At 39.3% G+C, this 23,958-nt stretch overlaps 1 protein-coding gene and 1 non-coding gene across 7 annotated transcripts in view; one reads left to right on the top strand and one right to left on the bottom strand.

Annotated features, from left to right (window-relative positions):
* AOPEP (aminopeptidase O (putative)) overlaps positions 1–23,958 on the bottom strand; it is a 405,018-nt gene that overhangs the window by 107,875 nt on the left and 273,185 nt on the right. For all 6 annotated transcript variants that reach the window (XM_054689497.1, XM_054689495.1, XM_054689499.1 and 3 more), the window contains one exon: positions 8,365–8,408. In XM_054689497.1, coding sequence (XP_054545472.1) covers positions 8,365–8,408 — 44 coding nt within the window. The remainder of the gene's footprint in view (positions 1–8,364; positions 8,409–23,958) is intronic.
* LOC119233214 (U2 spliceosomal RNA) lies at positions 14,597–14,778 on the top strand. Its single transcript, XR_005122359.1, has one exon. It is a non-coding gene; the product is annotated as a U2 spliceosomal RNA (small nuclear RNA).

The raw sequence follows: 23,958 nt of genomic DNA, 5'->3' as shown, positions 1-23,958 counted from the left end.
ACTTGGGTGAATCCTTTCATCCCTTGCATCTCTAGCCTACACCCCAGTTCTTTTACGCAAAAAAAAAAAAAAAAAAAAAGTGGAAGGAAGACACATGTAGGGCAGAGGCAGGAAAGAACACAGTCATCGTCAACTGGCTGCATAGAGAATGACCAATAAAAAGGAAGCAGGATGTCCTTGAGGACCCTGAAGTCCCAGCTGTGGATGCATCAAGAAGGCTCTGAAACAGGGCTGGATGACATGAACCAAATGGACTTGAGCAAAAGTAACCAAAGGAGAGGCTGGAGACAGAGAAACCAAAGGGGATTGTAAATGTGTTCAAATGAGTGACCATGAAAGGAGGCCTTCATCGATGTGGGATACTCAGGATGGTTGTAGAGGATGACTTTGGAGCCGTGACAGATGGTGTGAGGACAAAAGACTCCACAGCTCTCTGTAGGCTGACTCTCCATAGCATGAATATATCTGTGTACAATCTGTGCCAGTCTACAACCTGGACAGCTGGTTAGGCCAAATGTGATGGGCATTTCATTTGAAAGATATTAAAGCAAACTTTGCATTACTGTATTTAGCATTTGCACATACAGAAATACTATCATACAGTGACACCAGAAAGAAAACAAACAAAAACCCCTCTCTGCACTGCCAATTAAAGGCATAAAAGTAGTAGTAGTTAATGTTATTGAATGTCTGTCATATACCAAACACTATAGACAAAATCTCATTTAAATTTTCAATGTCTGTGCAAGACCAATATTAAAATCTTAGAGATGAATAAATAAATGTTCTAAGAAAGTAAGGGACTTATCCAAGGCCAAAGAGATGGAACTTAAAGAGCTGAGATACAAGTCTAAGTCACTAGGTGGCAAAGCCCCACTTTTCTCTCTGTGCTGAACTTGTCTGCACAGTGCATCAGAACATGATTTATGGTGCAGAAAAGTCTGCAGAAGGGGAAGGTCTGCACTGGTTCCAAACAAGGCTGACTTCTACTTGCTCACATCTCTCCTGCTGGAGGCGGCCTGGCCCCTGCTGCGGCTGCCCTGTTTGTCTGCCCTCCAATTATAGTTCTGAAGAGATGGGGAGACTCTTGGGAGGGGCAAAAGTGTGAGGGCAGGAGAGTTCATTGTTCAGCTGCTCTCAGGAGCAAAAGACACTCTCCCATGAATGAAGAGAACATGTGTTTTCAGATCACTTTCCTTTGCAAAGGTTCAAAGCATCTTATAACCATTATCACTTCATTCCTCATAATATCCTTGTGAAGTGGGTGTCAATTGTTGTGTGGCTTTTTAGCAGATGGAGAAACTGCAACCTAAGAAGCCTCTGGTCAAAGTCAGCCTGGACAAAGAGAAAGACCCAGGTTTTCAGACTTCCAGTATCAGTGCAGACATCAAACTGCACCAAGGCCTGTTCATAGATTGTTAATGTGGAATAAGATGTTAAACTATGAGAGAAAGATGAGAGAATTAACTCCAGCTGCTGTATGTGTGTATATATGTATATATGTATATATATATATGTGTGTGTGTGTGTGCGCGTGTGTGTATATATATATGTATATATATGTATACATATATATACACACACACATGCACACATATATATGTGTATACACACACACACACACACACACTCACACACATATTTGGTACCTGGGGCTAGAAAAGAAAATGCTCAAGGTACTATCAATGGCATTACCTCTCAAGGAAATCATGAGACTCCATGTGAAAATGCTTTATTTTCAGGAAAGAAATGAACTGTGTTTTAGAGAAAAATAGTAACATGTAGGTAGTTTTTGCTATTTTGATCATAATTTTTGACATGGTAGCACAAATGAATTTTCAATTCTGGACATGGAAAATCTCACCATGGTAGAAATGAAGGTTGACTTTTTCAAATCAAGATGCTCAGAATGTAAACCAATGGTGATTTTTTTCCCCTCTGAGATCATGTGGCTTAAATCATCACAACAGACAAGCAGAAGCATTTCCACTTAGTGGGGACCCAGGACTTACAGGAAATTACTCTTCTGCATGTCTGATCACTATGGAAATTGATTTTATACAGATAGCTAAAAGTACATGGACCCATGACTGCACATCCCCCGTACTTGTACTAGTGAGTGGCACTTCCGCCTAAAGCCCAGGCCCCGCCTGCCCCAGAGTCCTCCTGGGTCTCTGGAACACGGGTTGTTTTATCTCTGGTTGGTGAGTGCCCAGCTGTAGTCTTGCATCCAGTGAGGCAGATCAGAGTTTCAGGGGTTCATCTCCAGTCTCCCTGAGCTATAAATGTGGTCAAATATAGTTAATACCGAGGGGAGAAAATAGGCTAGGCACCCTACCATGATGCTGGTTAGGAAAATAAGCTGCGTTAAAGCTGAGAAAGTAACAGATTTTTTCTTTTCATGAAGTTAAAGGACATAGAAACAAACACAAGTGTGCATGAAAATGGCATTGCCTGTGCTGTATTTGCTCACTCTGCTGGTTTCTGCAGGCAGAGTGACATGGATGGGGTGTTGATTATTAGCCATATCTGCCATTTGTGCCTGTTAACTTGTTGCTGATTAAGAGAAAGGTCTTTATCACTTCTGGCTTCCATCTTCAGCCTCTTGAGATTCTAAAGATCACATTCTCTCTGAGCCTCTGAAGGAAAATAACTTTCAAATGAAGCATAGACAAGAGAATTCTGGAAGGGCAGGCACTCAGCAATACAAGCACTGGGGACTGCAGTACCAGGGGATAGAAAAGAAAATGCTCTTGTTCTGGATACAACTGACATTCTTTCTTTAAAATTTTCATTTCATGATTTTAGAAATTTATAAGTTCCTTTTCTACATGTGGATCTCAAAGAATCTCAAAGCATTGCATACAGTATTTATTTCTTTATCAAAACAAGTCATTTGTGCTTGGGTAGTTACTGAAGATTGCTGACAAAACATTTAATAATGAATAGTCCAGGGCCTCCCCGGTGGCGCAGCGGTTGAGCGCTGGGTTGCGAAGCTGTCCGCAGCCTCTGCAGTGCCAGTTCGATCCCCGACTGCTCCCCAGCAACCGGAGGAGGGTCCCACATGGCGCGCAGACCTCTCCTGCCGCCCGCTGCTCCCCTCAGCAGTGTACTTCGGTCCTTCTGCCTGCTCTGCTCCCCGCTCTGGCTCTGGTGAATTCTCTCACCCTCCCACGCTTCTGACTGTACCCAGTGCTTGTATAAATAAATAAATAAATCTTTTAAAAAAAAAAAAATAAATAATGAATAGTCCATGTGGGGGGAAAAGTATTGAATTAAAACAAACACAAGAACATGCACACCCAAACATAATAATTAATGAGCAAAGGAAAAACTGGTAACTGCTGATACTGGTGGACTATCAGGCAAGGCAAGGCACATTGGATAAGTTTCTCCCTGGCTATCCTGTACTAGGCAGGTTGGTACCCAGATTTGTCTGGATGTTCTTTTAAGTAACCACTTTCATCTTTTTTAAAAAAAATCTTTATCTCAAAAAAAAAAAAAATCAGCATTTAAACAGCAACCTCACATTGAAGATATCTAAAACACAACTCCTAATCTCTCCTCTTCTACCTTCAAATAGTCTCTCTCTTACACCTCTGTTCCAGGCAGATTCTTCAGACAAAACACTTGCCCCCTGTATTTTCTGTGCTACTTCAGAGTGTAAGTCAGTGGCCAGTAAGAAAGGCCAGGTTCATGTTAGAATCCTCTCTTCAACTGCATGTTTTCTGTGGCACCTCTGAAATATTCCCCACATCTGTTTATTACTCTCAAACCCACTATCAGCACCACCCTCCCTGCCAGGGGATGCTCTCTATCTCTTTAGTGAAATGCTATGTTGGTTTCTAAGTGGTTTCCCAATTTCTCTATCATCTATGCTGCCCCCCGGAGTGTTCTCCAATCTGCTGGTGTCACTCCACTACTTAAAACCTATAGTGGCACCTCTTTCCCTAATTGTCACAGGGGCTCCACAGCTGCTGCTGCAGTGAGGGTATGACCAGTTTTGCTGTGGCCTACCTCAGTAAGGCTGGCTTGATGGCTGGCCTCAGTGCATGCAGCCTGCAGGTCAGGCCTGAGCTCCAGTGACTTTGGCCTGGGCTGTACCGCAGGATACTAGGCCAACCTGGCAGTGGTAGCCTGTGCTCTAGCTGCCTGGACATATGTCCCAGCTCTGCTATGGGGACCCCTTCAATGCCATGCCTGGCTACCCTGAGCCCACTGCTCACTTGAGCCTGCTTAATCTCATTGTAGGTTGCATCTGGACACAGCTGGGATTTCACTTTTTAATATGGTGCTGGATCATAAACAGACCAATCAGATTCAAACTCTCAAAGGACCCATCAAGTCTGAGTTTTCGCCAGTGCCATTCAAGGTTTTTGAGACCGCAGAGGATCGTACATAGACCAATCTGATTGGTGCTTAACTGGCACCAAACAGCTAATCAACCTTGAAAGATAGGAACCCTGACGACATATAGGTCAGAGAATAAGTGGCTTGATTCATTGAACAGACAGCTGCAGAACCATTTGTCAGAACTTTTGTAGAGAGATTCATTGGGACTCCTGGAAAGACCTTTGAAGAGACTGCCGCAGACTTTGAAACTTCATGACCTTCACAGATACCTCCATGACTTCTGCAGACTTTGAGACCTCCAAGACCTCCACAGAGACCTGACTACTGCACCTGCCTCCCATCTTGCCTCTAACACCACCTTCAAAGAGCACTGTTGGCATGCACCTGGTGTCTCTAAAAGAGCTGCCTGCTGTTGGTGTATGCCAACAGCTTTTAAAGAGCTGTAACACTGGTGGCTCTGGCACTGTTGCTCCCTGATGCATGCTATCCAGCATTGCTGGCCAGTGCTGACTGGCACTGCTGACCTGTGACAGGCACTACTGACCTGTATCTGGTCACCTCTCAGAGCTGTCTACCACTTTGGATCCTCCAGTACTACTTCCTGGTGCTGTTGCATCTGCTACTGTCTGGTCTGGCATCTGGTGTTATCCAGCCTGGCCTTGCTGCTGTAGTATCACCTCAGTAGCCCCACCTGTGACCACTTCCAGCTGAGTCAGATCCTGGTCCTTTGCTTACTGGTGTGCCATCAGTTTCAGGCTCTCATCAAAGGGACATTGCCATCTTGAGGGAACAGCCTTTGTTTTGGACTATTGGGCAATATCTGGGGTTGGACAGCCAGTAATTTGTGGCTTTATAAACTTCCTTCCTTCATCCCAACCTCCCCTTTGTTAAGATTGGGAGTTGTTGTTGCACCCTGAGCCTGAGTGGTATCTTGCAACTGTGAGCACATAGATGAGAACCCAGAAACTATGACTTTTTCCCCACCTTGGCACTGTTTTATAAAGACTCAAGATGAGGAATGAGACATTTCTCTATGGATTCAGGACTTTGAAGTTCCCCTGAATACTTTCTCCACTAAGTCATAATTATCTACTTCATGTGTGTCTTCAGGGTTGACTAGGAGTTCCCGAGGGCTCAGCATGGAATTTATTCTTTTCTGTTCTCTAGTGTTCAGCATAAACTCTGGTACAGCAGTGCTCAATAGAACAGTTGTATTTCTTGAAGAAATAGAAGAGCATAAAGGTAGTGTGACACACAGGACACTAGTCCCTGAATATTAACTGGCTGGTTTAATCTGAAGACCCTGCCCTATTCAGAGGCTCATGTGCCTAATAGACATGACTAAGGATCAATTTACAATAGGACCAAATATTAGACTCTGGGGTAGGTGTGGGGCCTTTGAAGACCTAGATAAATTGTACAGTATGCTTCACAGGAAGAAGAATAAACTGTTTTTTTTTGGTTTTTTTTTTTATAAGGGCATGTTTTATTTATTTGTTTGTTTGTTTGTTTTGTTTATACATGCACTGGGTACAGTCAGAAGCGCGGGAGGGTGAGAGAATTCACCAGAGCCAGAGCGGGGAGCAGAACAGGCAGAAGGACCGAAGTACACTGCTGAGGGGAGCAGCGGGTGGCAGGAGAGGTCTGCACGCCATGTGGGACCCTCCTCCGGTGGCCGGGGAGCAGCCGGGGATCGAACAGGCACCACAGAGGCTGCGGGCAACTTCGCAACCCAGCGCTCAACCGCTGCACCACTGGGGAGGCCCAAGAATAAACTGTTTTAATAGCTGGATCAGATTCTGAGATTAGTTTGCAGGAAAGAAGATGTTGGAGTTTGAAAATATTCTGGTTTACTTGCTAAAAGAGGTTCATTGTAGGAATATTGCTTTTCAGGGGAATTTTTAAAAGAAGCTTGAAGCTGCTAACCAAATCAAGATCCTATTGAAGAGATGTATTCTCTCAAAGGGTGAAGCTGGTGGTCAGTGGCCACCATTGAACTTAGCTGCTGCTCTTGACTTTCACAATTATAACAAAAGTCTCTTGGTGGGCCCACAATGTGCAGCTCAATAAATGCAATGATAAAATCCAGTTCCCCAGAGCCAGAGGACTGAGGGAACTCCAAGGGAACTCTATAACCTTATTAGGAAGAGGATGAAAAGAAAGAAGACCTCCTAAACTAAAAATGTACTTTGCTGTTTCCATGAAAATGGATCTATTTGTGTCTAAGAAGCTCTTCTGAGGAATGCATAGTCATCACTCGGAAAGTGACTTGGCTTATAGCCTATGGAAACTGCTCCATTATGAGAGGACCTGAAAAGTTATTCCAAGGCAGTTACAAAAGAAAATGAAAATGAACAGCTTGCAGGTAAACCGTTGTTCTTGACTTGGGTATAATGGTCATATTTGACAAGATTTTGGATGAAGGAAACCCATATGACTGCTTAAAAAGAAATGATGGTGAACCTGAAGCATTTCATACCTTCCAAAGCAAGCCATACTTCCTTTGTGCAACCTGCTGAAAATCTAGTATCTTAGCCATGCAATGTCCCTGGATAACACTTCCCTTAGCATCAAAAGACACAAACACAAAGATGTAAAAATAAAGGAATTTATCAAATAACATGGGTATGTTAATTGTGGAAGATGGAAGACAGGTCAATCAACAACTAGGTTTCTGACTTTGCATGGATCTAAGTCTTTGTCTGTGTGAAATAATTCATTTCCACATTTGGAAATCTCTTACAACATAAAAGCATAGTTAAACTGTGGGTCAGAAAGAACAGTGATGTTGACTCTCCTTCAAAGAAATGTTTAATTTCTCAAGATTCTCCCCCTGAACATTTGAATACCAATTTGGCAATTAGAAATTATGTTTCAGGGTGTTCACTTTTAGTGCCTAAATTAAGGTAGGAAATTAGCAGAAGTGGGTTAGAATGTACTTATTCTAACCTTTGATGTAAGAGTTAAACCTCCTCTATGAATCCCTGTAGGTGGTCAGCCAACCTACAACTGGTCACTTCTAGGGAAGTGTGTATTCTTTCTTTTCAGAATAGTGAAATCCTACTGAAGGAAACAAGAGCCAGACAGATGTAATTCTAATCAATACATCTTCAATACTAACTCAGCCATCTTGGAAAATTACTTAACTCTGGGAGACCTGGTTTCCTCCTTTGAAATAAGTGGACAAGGGGAGAAGGTTCAGAGCCAGGTTGCCTGAGCAAAAATCCCAGTCCTACCACACACAGCTGTGAGACCCCAGCTGCTTACTCAGTCTTTGGTTCTCAGTCCTTTTACTGGAAAAATAGGGAGAGAAACGTAATGCACCAAAATAGTGTTGTTTTGAAGGCTAACTGCCTCCATATCCAACAATGTTGATTTGTAATCATCATGAGATGATGATGATGATAAGAGTGCTATAAGGATGAAATGATTTTTTATGTAGATACCATACCCAGTGCCTGGTACACAGAAGGTTATACTGTATCAATCATTAACTGCATACCTACTTTTCACATGCTATCTCCTTAAACCTCCTTCAGCCCTACAAGAGAGAGTGGAAAACTAAAATCCGGAGGGATAAGGTAAGTTGCTCTATCATATTCTAAGATTAGAATCTAGGAAAGCCTGACTTCAAATACCAATCTCTTATTACCACTCTACATTTTCAATTCAACAGTGTTTCCTTATATTGTCATGTTAACTGGAGCCACACTGACAGAGAACTTTCTCTTCTCCATTCTTTTCCACAGCCACTGAGATGGCAGGTTGTTCTGGTTGGCCTCTTCTATCACTTTGGGGGATTCTGACTCTGGGGCTCCCTGGTTGTGCATGTTGGTTCCCAATATCCACATAGGCTCGTCTCTAAAGCATGGGACTACCTCTGGCTAGGATAGGTCTCTGACTTTGTTGAGAGGAAGACTGAACTTTCTGCGTTGTAACAAGTCAAACAGTGGCAGAGTCATTTTTTATATTAAAAGTAAAACTGGACTCAATTCCTAAATTGGTTCTCACCGTTTTTCTTCTGGGATGCTCTCCAACAGCATTTGAAGGAAATCCTGGAATTGAATAAAAGCAAACCATTAAAGATGGCCCTCAATTAGCAACTCTGCCTAGAATCATGTCATAGATGAAGCCTTCTCAGTTGTTGACAGCTCACCTTGAGCTAGACTTAAGCTGACTTATTAGACTACATACTCAATTGATTAATTTATAGGGCTTCAATCAGTTAGAGAGATTTATTTTATAAAAACCACAAACACATTGAAAAATGTAATATTATTTTGTCCTCACCCAGTTTATTTTGTGTTGGCTGGCCATGGCAGAAAGCACTATCCCTATCTACTTAACCTTGTTCTCCTCTTCATGAGCTTTATCTAGCGATCCTGTTATATACAGAACAATCTCCACTGACAAGCCTGTAACTAACACGCAATTTTCTTGCACTGCTCTATGGAAAGATAAAGGCAAAAATCAAAAAAATTAATATCGCAATGGTAGAACAAAAATGTCACAATTCCAAAAATGGTTCACAGGCCCCTGCCTCCATCTTTCTAGTCTCTTCTAGAAAGTCCTCAATTGTATGACATTTACGATGTTTCAATCATAACATTTTTTTATAACACAAAGACATGACATGTACCCATTTTTCTTTACTGTGGAAATTTCAAACACATTCAAAAGTAGAAAAAAGAGTATAATTAACTTTCACATACCCATCAACCCACAGCCAATCTGCCCATCCAATCACTTACTGGCCTGTAGTATTATTTAGAAGTGAATTACAAATATTATATAATTTCACCAATCAATGTTTCAGCAAATATACATTTCAAAGATAAGGACTCTTTAAAAATGTGACCACAGTACCATTAAGACCTAATAAAAATTCATGTATGAATGTTCCAAATCACATTGATACTAAATTTGTACCTTGAGTATTATGACCAATTTTATCAAGCTATCTAATTTTGGAATCTTGATTTGGTTTCAACTTAGGCTTTCAGAAATCTGAATTTAACTGTATGTTGGGCATTTTTATTTGCTAAATGGATAAGTCTAGAGTTAATTATTTGTTAGCTGAAGGGTTGAAATGACATATTTTGGATAAATGCAGACCATGAAAAACTGAGTATAATTTTTCACTTTCTTGATATTGAACAAAATAAAAGTTATACTTGCAGGTTTTCTTTTAATAAATTGAAAATAATTTTTAAAAATGGGTCTTTAAAAAGGGCACATAGGTAAACCTATATACTACATTGCCAAATATGTATCCCTCCTGTCTGAAGTCCCCCCCTCCCTTCTACCTCCTCAACCAAGTCTGTAGATACAGGGATAGTGCAGGGTTCTGATGAGATCCACTTAACTTAGAGTGCGAAATGGAAGCTCAGCACAGACCTTTGTATTAAAAACAGATGGAATTACAAAGGAATAGAAATCTGCAAACAATTTGTATGACAAGGTGCTTTTTTTCCCTAAGCACAGTGATCACTGCACTAGTGAAGCCAGCTACCCTGTTCTATGTGTTTATGAGTATTTAGGTCCATTTCTTCCAGTAAAATCTCCCTATTAAGGCACTAATGAAGATTTATTGCTTGCAATCTCTGTTCTCCTTCCAAGATTTCACTTGTCTATTGTGCTTCATCTAAAATAAACAATAAAAAATACAACTAGTATTAAAAACATGCATCGTGCAGTCAAAATGAAAAGGCACAACACTAAATATAATAATGCCTCACATATGAAGTCCTTCTTAACACCTGCAGTGGATATATGGAGAAAAAAATAGCAATGTTTTAAAATTTTTAATAATTATTTTGTGAAAATTGTTGAATTAGAAATTCATTTATCACAATCTCATATCAATAAATTAACTTGGTAAATATTTTGTTGGCTTAATAACAGCATTCTTCCTTCTTGAAAGTCCAAGTAGTGTAATTATAATGTCTTACTAGTTTCACTTCATTATTTTCTTATAGCCCATATCAACTTATCCTTTATTTGTTCAGTAATTTATGCCCAATTATGTGTGTGTGTGTGTGTGTGCACGCGTGCACGCACGTGGTGGTGGTGGGGGGTCATTAACTCAATGGTAAGGGGGAGAATTTAAATTTGTGAGAAACAGGAAATTCAGAGTAACCTTAATTCTGTACTTTTGCATTTCCCAATTACGACTGGATATTTATAGGACTGCAAAACATAACATTTAGAATTTTGTGTGAAGCTAAGAAAAGTGCAGGAGGGTCCTAAGTAACACTGGTTCTTTTTAAAGAGGGAGAGATGTCCCACCTCCTAACAGGTAGCCATTCAAGACAGGAAAACAGGTCTAGGGGATCATACTGGCTCATGAAACCCAACACCTTGAGGCTTTCTATGACACAATGCCTGTGTTCCTATAAGTTAGATGAATGTTTATCTATAGTACTTAATATTTCTTTGTCCTGGGTTCTGCCAACCCAAGAAGACCTTTGGTTTCAGCCAGACAATCTCTGTGTTATCAGTTAATGGAATCAACCCAAGTGGACCTTCTTACTTCCTTCTTCTACTCCTTTCATAGACCTATTCTTTAATCTTTAATGAAATGCTAGTTTTCCTGTTTGTTTGTAAATTGGCATGTGTCCTTGAATTAGACTCATGTTAGAAGCTTTATGTCACTCTCCACAACATAAAAAGATTTCTTTTATGACTATTCCTTTCCTTACTTTTTCAATTCTTTCATCCATCTTCACTCTTCCCTTTAGAGTATTTGCAGTTTTGTGAAAGCAACTTATAAATTATATTAGAACAAGGAGGAACAAAGGCTAATTCTAGAATCATTGACAAAATTAATTAACAATAAATGCTAGGGGTTTGTCACTTCTATAGTATTCCCAAAAAAAAAAAAAAAGATTAAAACCAAAGACAAACCCTCACCCCTAAAACCCTGCCTGTTTTAAAAAAGGCTTGGGATGAAATTTTTTCTAGATCCTTAGAAATTGTTTTAAACCCATACTCCACTCAAAAAATATATCCTTTAAGAATATTTTTTTCATTCCCTACTTTCCTAATAATCTATTGAATATATGTTAATCAGGTCAGAACAAGCTAAATTAGTTAAATAGTTAAAAAAACAACAACAAAAACTACATTGATTGTGGCACATGGCTAAATTGGTAATTGTTTTGTAGTCCTGGTGGAAGTATTCAATAAAAAGCAGTTATATGTTGATTCTACTGGATACTCTGACTTTGTAATTACACAGACTTAGCAATTTCTGTCTCCTGTTTTATGAATAATTAACATGGTCATGGGGAATGGAAGATAGAGAGACAAAACAATGAAAATCTTAAAGTAAGGACAGGGCTAACAGAATAAGAGTTGAGGAGAAATAAAATGTTAAGGAAGAAGTGATTGTTAAGCTAAAGAGAACAGTTTTAGTGAGGGCTAGAAAAATGATAGTACAAAATGCTGAATAAGTAAGAAGGGAAGGGATTAAGAAGTAAGTAGAAAAAGAAGAAACTGATGGACTTCTGAGTAAAGAAATGGGATCATATCCTTTCTCATCAATAACTAACATGAGATAACAAAAAACCACCATCCATTAAAACACAAACACATACACACAGTAAAAACTTCACCAGCAGCATCTAAACAAGGAAAGAAGTACAGCCTCATGGCATAAACTTCAAAAAGAAACAACTAAGGAAAGAAACAGAAGATTCCAACACCAGCCTCCAACCCTCTCCCTGTACCACCCCCAACCTCATGCTTAGCAAAAGTGAGACTGGTGAATTGCCCAAACCCCGCAAATTCTCACAAATACCCACACAATTTGGAAGGAAATAGGAATATCTTTATAATTCCTCCTTTTTTTTTTTTTTTTTTTTTAACGGTAGTGGGACCAGAAATGTTTGCTGGAGAGAAATGAGCAATCCTGGGAAATAAACAACAGAGGATGACACACTTTGAAGAACTGTTCAGGTTCTAGAACTCTAAATTGAAAAGGAAGAACAATGGGGGAGTACCTGTAATAGGGAAAAGCTATATGCAAATTAAGTGAACAGACTCTTGGTTGGGGACTTTAACAAAATTTCAAAGAGTTAACAGAGCCAAATTTTTGCAACAAAGATGTAAACAGCTCCAGTGAGCTCTTCCCTTCTGCTCCCCACATGCATAGTATCCAAGCTTCAAACTGTAGCTCAGATGGTAAGAAAAATATGGCTAAGAACAGTTGAGAACCAAGAATAATGTTCTATGAGAAGAAATAAAAGGTCAGGATAGTGCTGCCCATGGTGAGGATGAGCAAGAAGAAAAGTATGGCAATTATGCAAATTAATACAATAAAACCCACAGAAAGAAAAAAGAAAAATAAATGCATAAAATCATGAAAAAAGCACAACCCAAGGAACAGAAGAAAATCCTCCATGAGTGCTTTACACTATAAAATAAAGTCAAGAGAACACAATAACATAAACTGAGTAAAATGAAAGCTCAAAGACAAGATGACAAAACAAATGACATGAAGAGAGGTTTCAAAGTGACAGAAGTGAATTCAGGACCAAAATTACATCCACATAGGAGTACTAATAAAATAAAAACAGTGAAAAAATTTATAGACATTAAAGAAAATGTTAATTATGTTATAAAAACATTAATGATGATTAACAACAATGTTACTTGAGATAAATACACATCATGAATAACAAAAAGAAAAAAGTAATTAGAAAATAACAAGGTTTGAGAGCAAAGATGATATAACATAATACCTGGTAACACTGAAGTACAGAATCTTCAAAGAAAAAAAATGCTTTCAAATACAGAATTAAGACAATGTTATTGAAATAAGGAAGAATGGAAGTGAAGACTGAAAATGCACTGTTTCCCAAGAAAAGACACTGATGCAGATCATGGACACCAAGTTATTTTCTAATTAAATTACTAAACTTCAAAGATAAGGAATTTTTCTGTCATTTCAGAAATATAAAGAAGAAAATGTAAGCTGACTTCAGAAATTTCTACAGCAAGATTTAATGCCAGAAAGCAATTGAGCAATGTCTACAAAGTTTTAAGGAAATGAAAATGTGATCCAAGAATATTATACCCAACCAGTTTATAATTTAAATATACAGCAACAGGCATACATTCTCAAGAATATAAGAACTCAGAAGCCACATAAGTAGTGAGTCTGTAACTTGAACATCAATTTGATAGTGAAATGCAGCCAACAAACATTTAAATCAAAACAAAGTATTCATGAATATAGAAGAATGGTAAGATGACTAGTAGTGAATACTGAAATTCTTTAAATACAGAAATAACACTATACATCTGTGAAAATGATGGTGATAGCACATGCCATAAATGATATAAGCCTTGCTGATGTAAAAACAATAAATAAGAAAAATTTAAAATTGGGGGAAAGTAGTAGATGTCTATAACTGCTGATTTCCTCATCTTTTACAATAGTGAATAAAGTGATGTTCTCTAAAAATAAAATAGCTAAAAAGAAAATATAACAATTTCAAACTCAAAGACTTTTAGTAATGTTTCTTAATCACAGAGAATCTTTTAAGAAATAATAGCTCTCTTAATTTTTTGAAGTTCAAGGCAGTCATTTTAGTATCTTTTTCATTAAATTCAAGTAAAACAAAACTTAGAACATTTTGTTAAAAAGCACATATAATTCTTTTTAAAACAATTATATCCAACTATATCTTTCTATTCATATATGTGTATAGATACACATTAAACACACACACATATGCAATACATACATATGCATATAGAACATATATAGAGAAATAAAAAGTGCAATTTCTGTAATGATGTTCACCTAATATTAATTATAGATTATTTTTGGATGGTAAGATATTGAATGCTATTTTACATTCTTTTTTTTTGTATTTTCCTTTATTGCTTGATTTTTAAAAATGAATATGTCAGTTGAAAAGTCAATAATATCCAAACCTACTATGGCACTAATATAAGGACAGAAATAGAGACCAGTGGAATAGAATTGAGAGTAAACTCTCAATTTATGCCTGAGAGTAAACTCTCAGGCATAAACTCTTACATTTATGGTCAATTCATTTTTTACAATATCCCAAGATAATTTAATGGAGGGAAAGAATAGCATTTTCAACAAATGGCCATGGGAAAACTGGATATCTACATGCAAAAGAATGAAGTTGGAGCATCTACCTCACACCATATACAAAAATTAACTCAAAATGGATCAGAAACCTAATTATAAGACCTAAAACCAATTACTTTTCAGTCTTCTGGCTAAGATCAAGTGTATTACCTTCTTATCAGTCTAATATCTGATATGCTCTTTAATCCATATATTAAATGGATTTTTGGAGAAGGGAGATGAATAGGAGCTTGCTCCATCCATTTCACACATAGACCTGGTATTACAATAACTGCAGGAATAGTGCGCCCCACCTTAGGGGAAAAAATAAGAAAAAAAAAATTCTTATAAGAAAACATAGGAGTCAATCTTTACAGCCTTAATGGAGTTAAGGTTTCCAAGCTACAACACCTTAAGTACAAGCAACCAAAGAGAAAAAAGATAAATCGAACTTTATCAAAATTGAAAAAGCTTTTGCTATAAAGGACACAATCAAGGAAGTGAAAAGACAACTCACAAAATGAGAGAAATCATATATGGAATATGGAAGTCATATATCTGAGGAAATTGAATACAGAATATATAAAGTACTCTTTATGACACAAAAATAAAAGAATCAAATAAGAAAATTGGTAAAGGATCTAAAAAGATATTTTTTGAAAAAAGATATACAAGTGGCTGATAAGCACATGAAAATATGCTGAGTTCTTAAAGCATTAAAATACATAGAATAAGACATAGGTGATATATTCCCTCACATTGGTCTATAGATGTCTTTGGGGACTCCAACAGCAAGGGAAACAAAAGAAAAAAAAATAAATAGAATAAGATTACATCAAACTAAGAAGCTTTTGCACAAAAAAATCATTAAAATAAAAAGAATTCCTCTGAATGGGAGAAAATATTTCCACATTATACATGCAACAGGAAGCTAATATCCAAAATCTGCAAAGGACTTATACAACCCAATGAAAAGAAAACAAATAATCCAATCAAAAATGTGCAGACAGACTAAATAGACACTTCCAGAAAGTACACATATAGATTGCCCACAGGCTCTTGAAAAAGTGTCCATCACTACTTATCATCAGGGAAATGTAAATCAAAACCATAATGAGGAAGAGAGCTACAAGATGTCAGCAAAGTGTAGACACTGGGCTCACCCTCTTATACTCACAGTGAGATTGGAACTGAACAGTCAATAACTCCTGAAGGAAAACAGACAGTTACAGCACATGCTAAGAAGAATGTCCAGAGCAAGAGGGCCCCAGAGAGCAGTGAAATTGACCAAGCAGGTATCCTAGGCAGGCAAGATGAGCCCCCATGGCTCACAGAGCCCCATAAGCATCAGAGAGGAACTGACAAGCAGCCCTTATGTGGTAGGCCCCAACAGACCCCAGCAAGCTCCAGGCTGGATCCTGAAGCAGCCCCAACAGTTAATAGGCACCTACAGAACTCAGTGAGACATGGGGTAGGTTCTGGAAGCAGACCCACTGTGATAGGCCCTGACAGATGCCAGTAGGCCCCAGGATGGGGGTTAGGAAGCATCTCCACAAATGGTAGGCAGTTGAAGACCGCAGTGATGATTAGGCAAGTCTTGGAAGCAAGCCCAACACAATAAGACCTCTTAAACTTCAACAGGGTTAACACTGAGGAAATTCATGCTACACTGAACAAAAGGTGGGTGGAGAGAGGAACCTGAGTGGTAGTCTGGAGTAGGGGACACAGGTGGCAGGGCTGTCGGTAAAGCAAGGGACCCTGTGGAGGAGAGAGCAGACTTTGTATGGAAGTACACTTCCATGAAGGAGTGGAAAACCTTGGAGGAGCTGGTGTACTCCACACTGACTGGGTCCCCAGTTAAGATCATAACACAGCAGGCATTCTGATATGCATTTCCATTTCCTACTACCTGGGACTGGTGATTACCTTGTGAGGTACACTGAGAGCACAGTAACTGCTGAGTCTCTCATTCCAAACCCCAGAGAGGAAGGATATCAGGGATAGCACAAAAATGAGCCAGCCCCAACTTAACTCATTCACACCAACATCTGGATCCTTCCAAGACCCTCACCACTCTGCAATTACAAAACAGATATGAGTACGCACAGAAATCAACAAAAAGAAAATGAAACAAAACCAAACCACAGTACTATTTCAACAGTAAAATAATTTAACCTACTACATTACTGCTAAAGATAGCAAAAACAAAAATAAAATAGGGAGCTCTCACGCAAAATGGAAATATGAGACCTCAAGAGAGCAAGACATTACAAGGTCAGAACAACTCTCCAGAATTCAAACACAAAAAGAAGGAAGATTATGTCTCATTATCTATCAGTTCTATATCAATACCCCACTTTGAGGTGGCCAGTTTTAGGGGGGTACATGTTAATTTGAGTTTAAAATTCTCTTTATTATCTGATATTGTCATCTGAAGCAGTTCATATTGAACCATGCAAATGAATCACCTTGTTCAAGTTTTGAAGACATTAATTTAATGCACACATTACTATACTATACTATACTATACTATACTATACTATACTATACTATACTATACTATACTATACTATACTATACTATACTATACTATACGTGGTCTCTATCCATCTATCTTTATAGAGAGGGAGAATCTGACAAATCATGACTTTGGGAAGCAAATAAGAATTGTTTTAATCTTTTTGCTGTTCACTCATGGTTTTACATTCCTGGTATATGATGAATGTTGCTATCAAAAGACTGCCCTCTATCCCCGGCTGCTCCCCACCCACCAGAGGAGGGTCCCACATGGCGTGCAGACCTCTCCTGCCACCCACTGCTCCCCTCAGCAGTGTACTTCGGTCCATCTGCCTGCTCTGCTCCCTGCTCTGGCTCTGGTGAATTCTCTCACCTTCCCGTGCTTCTGACTGTACCCAGTGCTTGTATAAATAAATAAATAAATAAATCTTTAAAAAAAAAAAAAAAAGACTGCCCTCTATACATTAAGGGTTGCTGGGCATTTGATGGCAGGAAGATTTTATTTTATTTTATTTTATTTTTTACTATCCATAATTGTTTTTTTTTTAAATAATAAATTTTATTTTTATATTCCCCATAAAATTGCAACCCCCCCCTTCTGATCCCAATCCCTCCCCTCCCACCCCCCACCCCCCAAAAGTGTCTCTGTTTCATATTTTTTTGTTGATTCTGATTTTCACTTTCTTATAGTTATTCATTTTCCTGGTCCCTTATTTAAGTTTTCTAGATTCCTGCTATGAGTGAGACCATCCGGTATTTTTCTTTTTCTTTTTGGCTTATTTCGCTGAGCATGATCCCTGATGGCAGGAAGATTTTAAATGCTAGACTAAAGTTGGCAAAAAATTTAGTCCTGTGAACCTGGTGACAAAGCAAAGGATAAGTTTGTGTCAATAAATAAGACTGGGATGGAATAGTGAGTGATATATCCTAATACTGAGTGACATATCCTAATTTATGAATAAGAATATTAACAAAAAAATTTCAATAAAAGATTACAGTCTTGTAATACCAATAGCATCCACTTATCTTTTATAAGGTATGAAGCAGCTACAGGCAATGTAAATTCTTTAGGTTCTCACATGGATGTGAGTTGGGCCAACAATTTCAGTTCATCTTAGTAAATTGAAGGATTTGACAACTTGGAATATATCAGTATGTACTACTTCAATGCCTTTTAATATTAAGGAAGGAAAGAAGGACCCAAGTTTCATTGCACTATGGAAGTATTCTTCCCACTTAATACAAATAAATAAATAAATATTTATTTATTTATTATAAAGATTTATTTATGCATATAAGAGGTGGGGTGCAGAGGATTCACCAGAGACAAAGTGGGGAACAGAACAGGCAGACTGACTGAAACACACTGCTGAGGGGAGCAGTGGGCGAGACAGGAGAGGTCTGCTTTGCCATGTGGGTTAGGCAGACTGGGGATCGCACTCATGCTGCAGAGAGTGCGGATTGCTTCACAGTGTGGTGCTTAACCACTTGTGCCACCAGAGAGGCCCCAATAAATATTTAAAAAGCAAAACAAAACAACACAATGGGATCCGGCCCATATTAAAAAGAAAAAAACCAGAAACAAGTGTTGGTGAGAGTGTGGAGAAAAAGGAAACATCATATCCTGCAGATAGAAATGTAAACTGATGTAGCCTTTTTGGAAAGGCTCTACAGAGGGATCTCAAAAAATTAAAAATACATCTACCTTATGATACAGCAATTCCAGTTCTAAGTATTTATCTCAAGAATATAAAAACATTAATTGGGAAGATATGTACCACTATGTCACTGCAGCACTATTTACAATACTTATGATATGGAAATGACCTAAGTGCCCACTGACAGATGACTGGATAAGAGGATGTGGTATAGATACACAATGGAATACTACTCAGGCATAAAAAAGATGAAATCCTGTCATTGTAACATCCCCTGAGGACATAATGCTAATTGAAGTAAATCAGAAAGAGAAAGACAAATAATGCATTATTTCACTCATGATGGAGTATAAAGGAACAAATCAAGGTCTTGGATTCTGACAACAGAACTGCGGATACCAGATGGGGAGTGGGAGGTGGGACAAATGTTGAAGAGGGTACAGTAAACTGTGGTGAAGGGTTATTGGAACTTTGGCAATGGCAGTGATGTAGTAACATACATTTGAAGAAGTGTGAACCAATACTCCCAAAACATATAGTGTTATATACCAATGTTACCTTAAGAAAATAAAAAGTAGATAAAATGTTCAACATCATCAGCTATGTAAGAAATGGAAGTAAGAACTGCAATGAGATACCACTTCACACCCACTAGGATGGCTATAATAAAAAATACAGAAAAAAAGCTTTGGTGAGGATGTGGAGAACTGGAGCCCTGAGCACTGCTGGTGAGAATGGAAAATTATAAAACCACTGTGGAAAATGGCATGACAGTTTTTTTTTATATTTTATTTTATTTTATATAATTCTTTTTTTTTAAAGATATATTTATTTTTATATAAGAACCGGGGTACAGGCCATATGTGTGGGAGGATGAGAGGATTCACCAGAGACATAGCAGGAACAGAACAGGCAGACTGAAGAAATACACTGCAGGCGAGACAGGAGAGGTCTGCTTCGCCAAGTGGGATTCTCGCCCACTGGCCGAGATCAAACCCGCACTGCAGAGGCTGCGGACAGCTCCACAGTGCAGTGCTCAACCACCTGCAGCACCAGGGAGGCCCTATTTCATATAATTCTTACATCATTTTTCATTTTTGCACAATGTAAGCATTTTCATTTTGGTTATATTCCCCATACAATTCCCACCCCCCCTCTTATTTTGGCCCTAATCCCCCCTCTTCTCCCCTGACCCCATTGTGTCTCTGGTTTATAGTTACTTGTTGATTTTGATTTTTTTCTTTATTATAATCAGTCTTTTTCCTGGTCCTTTATTTAGGTTTTCTAAATTCCTGCTATGAGTGAGACCATGCGGTATTTTTCTTTTTCTTTCTGGCTTATTTTGCTGAGCATGATCCCTTCCAGCTCCATCCATGTTGCTGCAAATTGCATGAGTTTATCTTTTTTGATTGCTGAGTAATATTCCATTGTGTATATGTACCACATCTTCTTTATCCAGTCCAAAGAGGAAATGCAAATGGCCAACAGGCATATGAAAAAATGTTCAACATCATTGTAATCAGGGAAATGCAAATCAAAACTACCATGAGATACCATCTTATACCAGTGAGAATGGCACATATTAAAATCCAGCAACAACAAATGTTGGTGAGGATGTGGAGAAAAAGGAACTCTCCTGCATTGCTGGTGGGAGTGCAAACTGGTCCAACCACTATGGAGACCTGTGTGGAGATTTCTTGACCTACTAAACCTAGAGCTTCCATATGATCCAGCAATTCCATTCCGAGGTATTTACCCAAAGGACACAGAAATATTAATTCAAAAGGCACCTGCACCCCTATGTTTATAGCAGCACTATTTACAATAGCTAAGCTATGGAAACAACCCAAATGCCCAAAAATAGACAGTTTTTTTTTTTTAATTCCATTTCTAGGTATGTACTCAGAAGAACTTAAGAGTAGACACTCAAACAGATATTGTGCTAATGTCTACAGCAGCATTATTCACAGGACCCCAAAAGTGGAAACAACTCAAATATCAATTGACAAATGACTAGATAAACAAAACATGGTGCATACATACAATAGAATATTCAGTTTTTAGAAGGAAGGAAATTCTGACACATGCTACAATGAAGACATGCCAAGCAAAATAAGCCAAACACAAAGGGACAATTATTGTATGAGTCCACTGATATGAGGTACACAGAGCAGTGAAACTCATATAGATAAAGTAGAATAGTGGGTATCAGGGGCTGGAGGGAGGCAAGAGTGGGGAGTTACTGTCTAATGAGTACAAATTTCAATTTGGGAAGACGAAAATATTCTAGAGAATGCTGGTGACAATGATTGCGAGCATGATTACAATGCGAGCATTTTAGATTAAAATGGCAGATTTTGTTAAGCATGTTTTATCACATGAAGATTAAAATATAGAAAGAGGAATGCAGTACTGATATCTGTTACATACAATATGACTGGCTGCATATTATAAGACCCCAATTATATGGAATGTTCAAAATAGGTAGATCCAGAGTAAACAAATTATGTTAGTGGTTGCCTAGGACTTGTGGGGGAGGGGAGGTGGAGGTGGGAAATGACTATTAATGGATATAGGGATTCTTTGGGGGAATGATAAAAATATTCTGAAATTAGTGATGATGGCTGCAAAGCCTTGTGAATATACTAAAACACTGACTCGCATTCTTTAAAAGGGTGAATTTTACGGTATGTGGGTTACATCTCAATAAAGCTTTATGATAAAACAATAATCTCATTCAAAAGAGATCAATAAAAGAAAAATTAAATGATTTGTTTGAGGGAGAACTCAGAGTTCCATGGAAGCTGAAATCATAACTTCAGAAGTCACAGTAAATGCAATGTACTGGTTTAACACTGCAGTCTCTTGACGTGAAGTTGTTAGTAGTAGAAATTTATCAGTCAACCAAGCATATAAGATTTTTGAGTTTCAGTTGCCTTTCCAAATACTTAGATTCCTAAGGAGAGCAGTAGCTGGGTTTGAATCCCAGAGCTACCCTCCCCACACACTCACGCTGTCCCTATCTCTACCACCCCTGACCTTAGGGCTCTCGTGCTTGGCCCCAGAAGCTGCTTGCGAGAGTACAGAGGCAGTGGGTGTCGGGCATTTTACTGTGGACTTACTATGGCTCAGGCTGTACAGAGAGATCAGCAGTGCTGGCCAGTGGTAGGGGTTCCCTTACCACTTTGCCCTAGGGCATGCTGCCCCACTGGGGCTACAGAGGCAAGGATACCCTATGCAGGAGCAAGCTCCAGTAAAGGAGAAAATGGCTAGCCCCATGGTTCTTGGTTCAAGGCTGCAGGGAAGAGCATGGGACCCCAGTGGGCCAGCTCCAGTGCTGCAGCTCCCTGGAGCCACGGGCAGAATAGAAGTTCATGGAGTCCCAGGCCAACACAGCAGCTTCCCAGTGGGGTCCATCCTGCAGTGTTGCCACAGGACCCTCCCCCACTTTACATTGTTACACCCAGCCCCTTGAAGGGCTACCAGGTGCAGGGAGCTTCTGGCCCCACTGAGGTTGGCTCTGGCTGTGGGTTCTCAGAGCCTAACAGCCCATGAGCCCTTCCTGAGGTCAGGGCAGGTTGGGACTGCGCAGGCACCAGTTTTCCTTTTTATATTGGTGCCTGGATCATAGAATAGACCAATCAGGTGTGAGCTAAATGAACCAATCATATTCAATAAGTTAATTAATTATTTGGATCAAAAATGAAGAATGAGCTGATTGTTCCTAAAAATAGTCTAATCGGTCACTTAAAATTGAAAATGGTCCAATCAGGCAGGTAGGGTGGAGGACCTTGAAACTGGATATAAGGCATTGCAGAAGTCAGTTTAAAGGCTCTGTTCCTGGTCTCTGAAGAAGAAAGAGAAATGAAGACAAAAGAAAGAAGAAGGACCGGCAGCTGACCTCCAAAGAAAGAAGCCAAAGCCTCCCCGGTGGCGCAGCGGTTGAGTGCTGGGTTGCAAAGCTGTCCACAGCCTCTGCAGCGCCGGTTTGATCCCCTTCTGCTCCCCAGCAACCGGAGGAGGGTCCCACATGGCGTGCAGACCTCTCCTGCCGGCCCGCTGCTCCCAGCAGCAGTGTACTTCGGTCCTTCTGCCTGCTCTGCTCCCTGCTCTGGCTCTGGTGAATTCTCTCACCCTCCCACACTTCTGACTGTACCCAGTGCTTGTATAAACAAACAAATAAATAAATAAATCTTTAAAAAAAAAAAAAAAAAGAAAGAAGTCAAAGACTGGGGGGCAACACCTGCCTCTGGTCCTGCCTCTAATATCTGAAAGGCACACCAAAGGCCTTGGGCCTGGTGTCTTAAAAAGCTGTTTGTTGTTGGTATAGGCCAACAACTCACAAAGAATTGTTAAATATTGGTATCTCTAGTAACTGGCACTACTGGCCAGTGGTGTCCAGCACTGTTGACTGACATCACTGTGTCCAGATCACTTTTGAGAGCTGTTAACATGGAGTATCTGACATTGTCTCCTGATGACTGGAATGGTAAGCCACACAATGGACTGGCACTCTGGGTCACCTGGGAGCTGTCCACCACTTTTGATCTTCTGGCATCATCTCCTGGTGCTATTGCCTCCTTTGCTGTCTGCTCACCATATGGTGCTATCCAACTGGACCTTCAGAACGTTGTTATGAGCTGCTGCAGTGCCATCTCAGTGACCCAATCTGTGAGCACCTCTAGCTGCCACTGTAAGTTGGATCCTGGCTCACTGCTTGCCAGTGTGCCATGATCTCCAGGTCCTTGTTGACAGGACAGTGCCGTCTTGAGTAAGCAATCTTTTTGTTCCAGACTTTTGGACACTGTGGACACTATCTGGGGTAAGATAGCCAGCCACTTGTAGCCTTAGAAACTCTGTTTTCCTTGATTGCTAAATAAACCCCATTGTCATTGTTTCCTGAACCTGAGTGGTCTTATAATTGTGCACGCATGCAGGTGAGAACTCAGGCAACGACCTGTCCTCTACCTGTTCTTTGACCTTCTATAGCACCCATATAGCTCTCTTTCAATCTAGTCTTGTTACTCTGATGATTTCCCTCCATGTTTTCACACTAAACATGCATATCCTCTACATCTAACATTGTGGATAATGTGACTTCAAAGTCGGATATGAACATAAATGTGGAATATCAAAAATACCTTTCAGTCATCTCCTACCAACCAGTTATAAACACTGTTATCACAGCCTTCCTTTATGTTTACTTTCTTGTTATGTGCAGCTCACTCACTCCCACTACAAGCTGATAATCTTTCTCTGAGAGTTTTGTGACCAGGTTGTCTGCACATTTCTTGTTATTATTAGTTTCTCATCTATACA

Source organism: Talpa occidentalis, unplaced genomic scaffold, assembly GCF_014898055.3.
Source record: "Talpa occidentalis isolate TD23 unplaced genomic scaffold, MPIMG_talOcc4v2.1 talOcc4.7, whole genome shotgun sequence".
Taxonomy (NCBI): Eukaryota; Metazoa; Chordata; class Mammalia; order Eulipotyphla; family Talpidae; genus Talpa; species Talpa occidentalis.
This window is presented reverse-complemented; position numbering and strand designations above follow the sequence as displayed.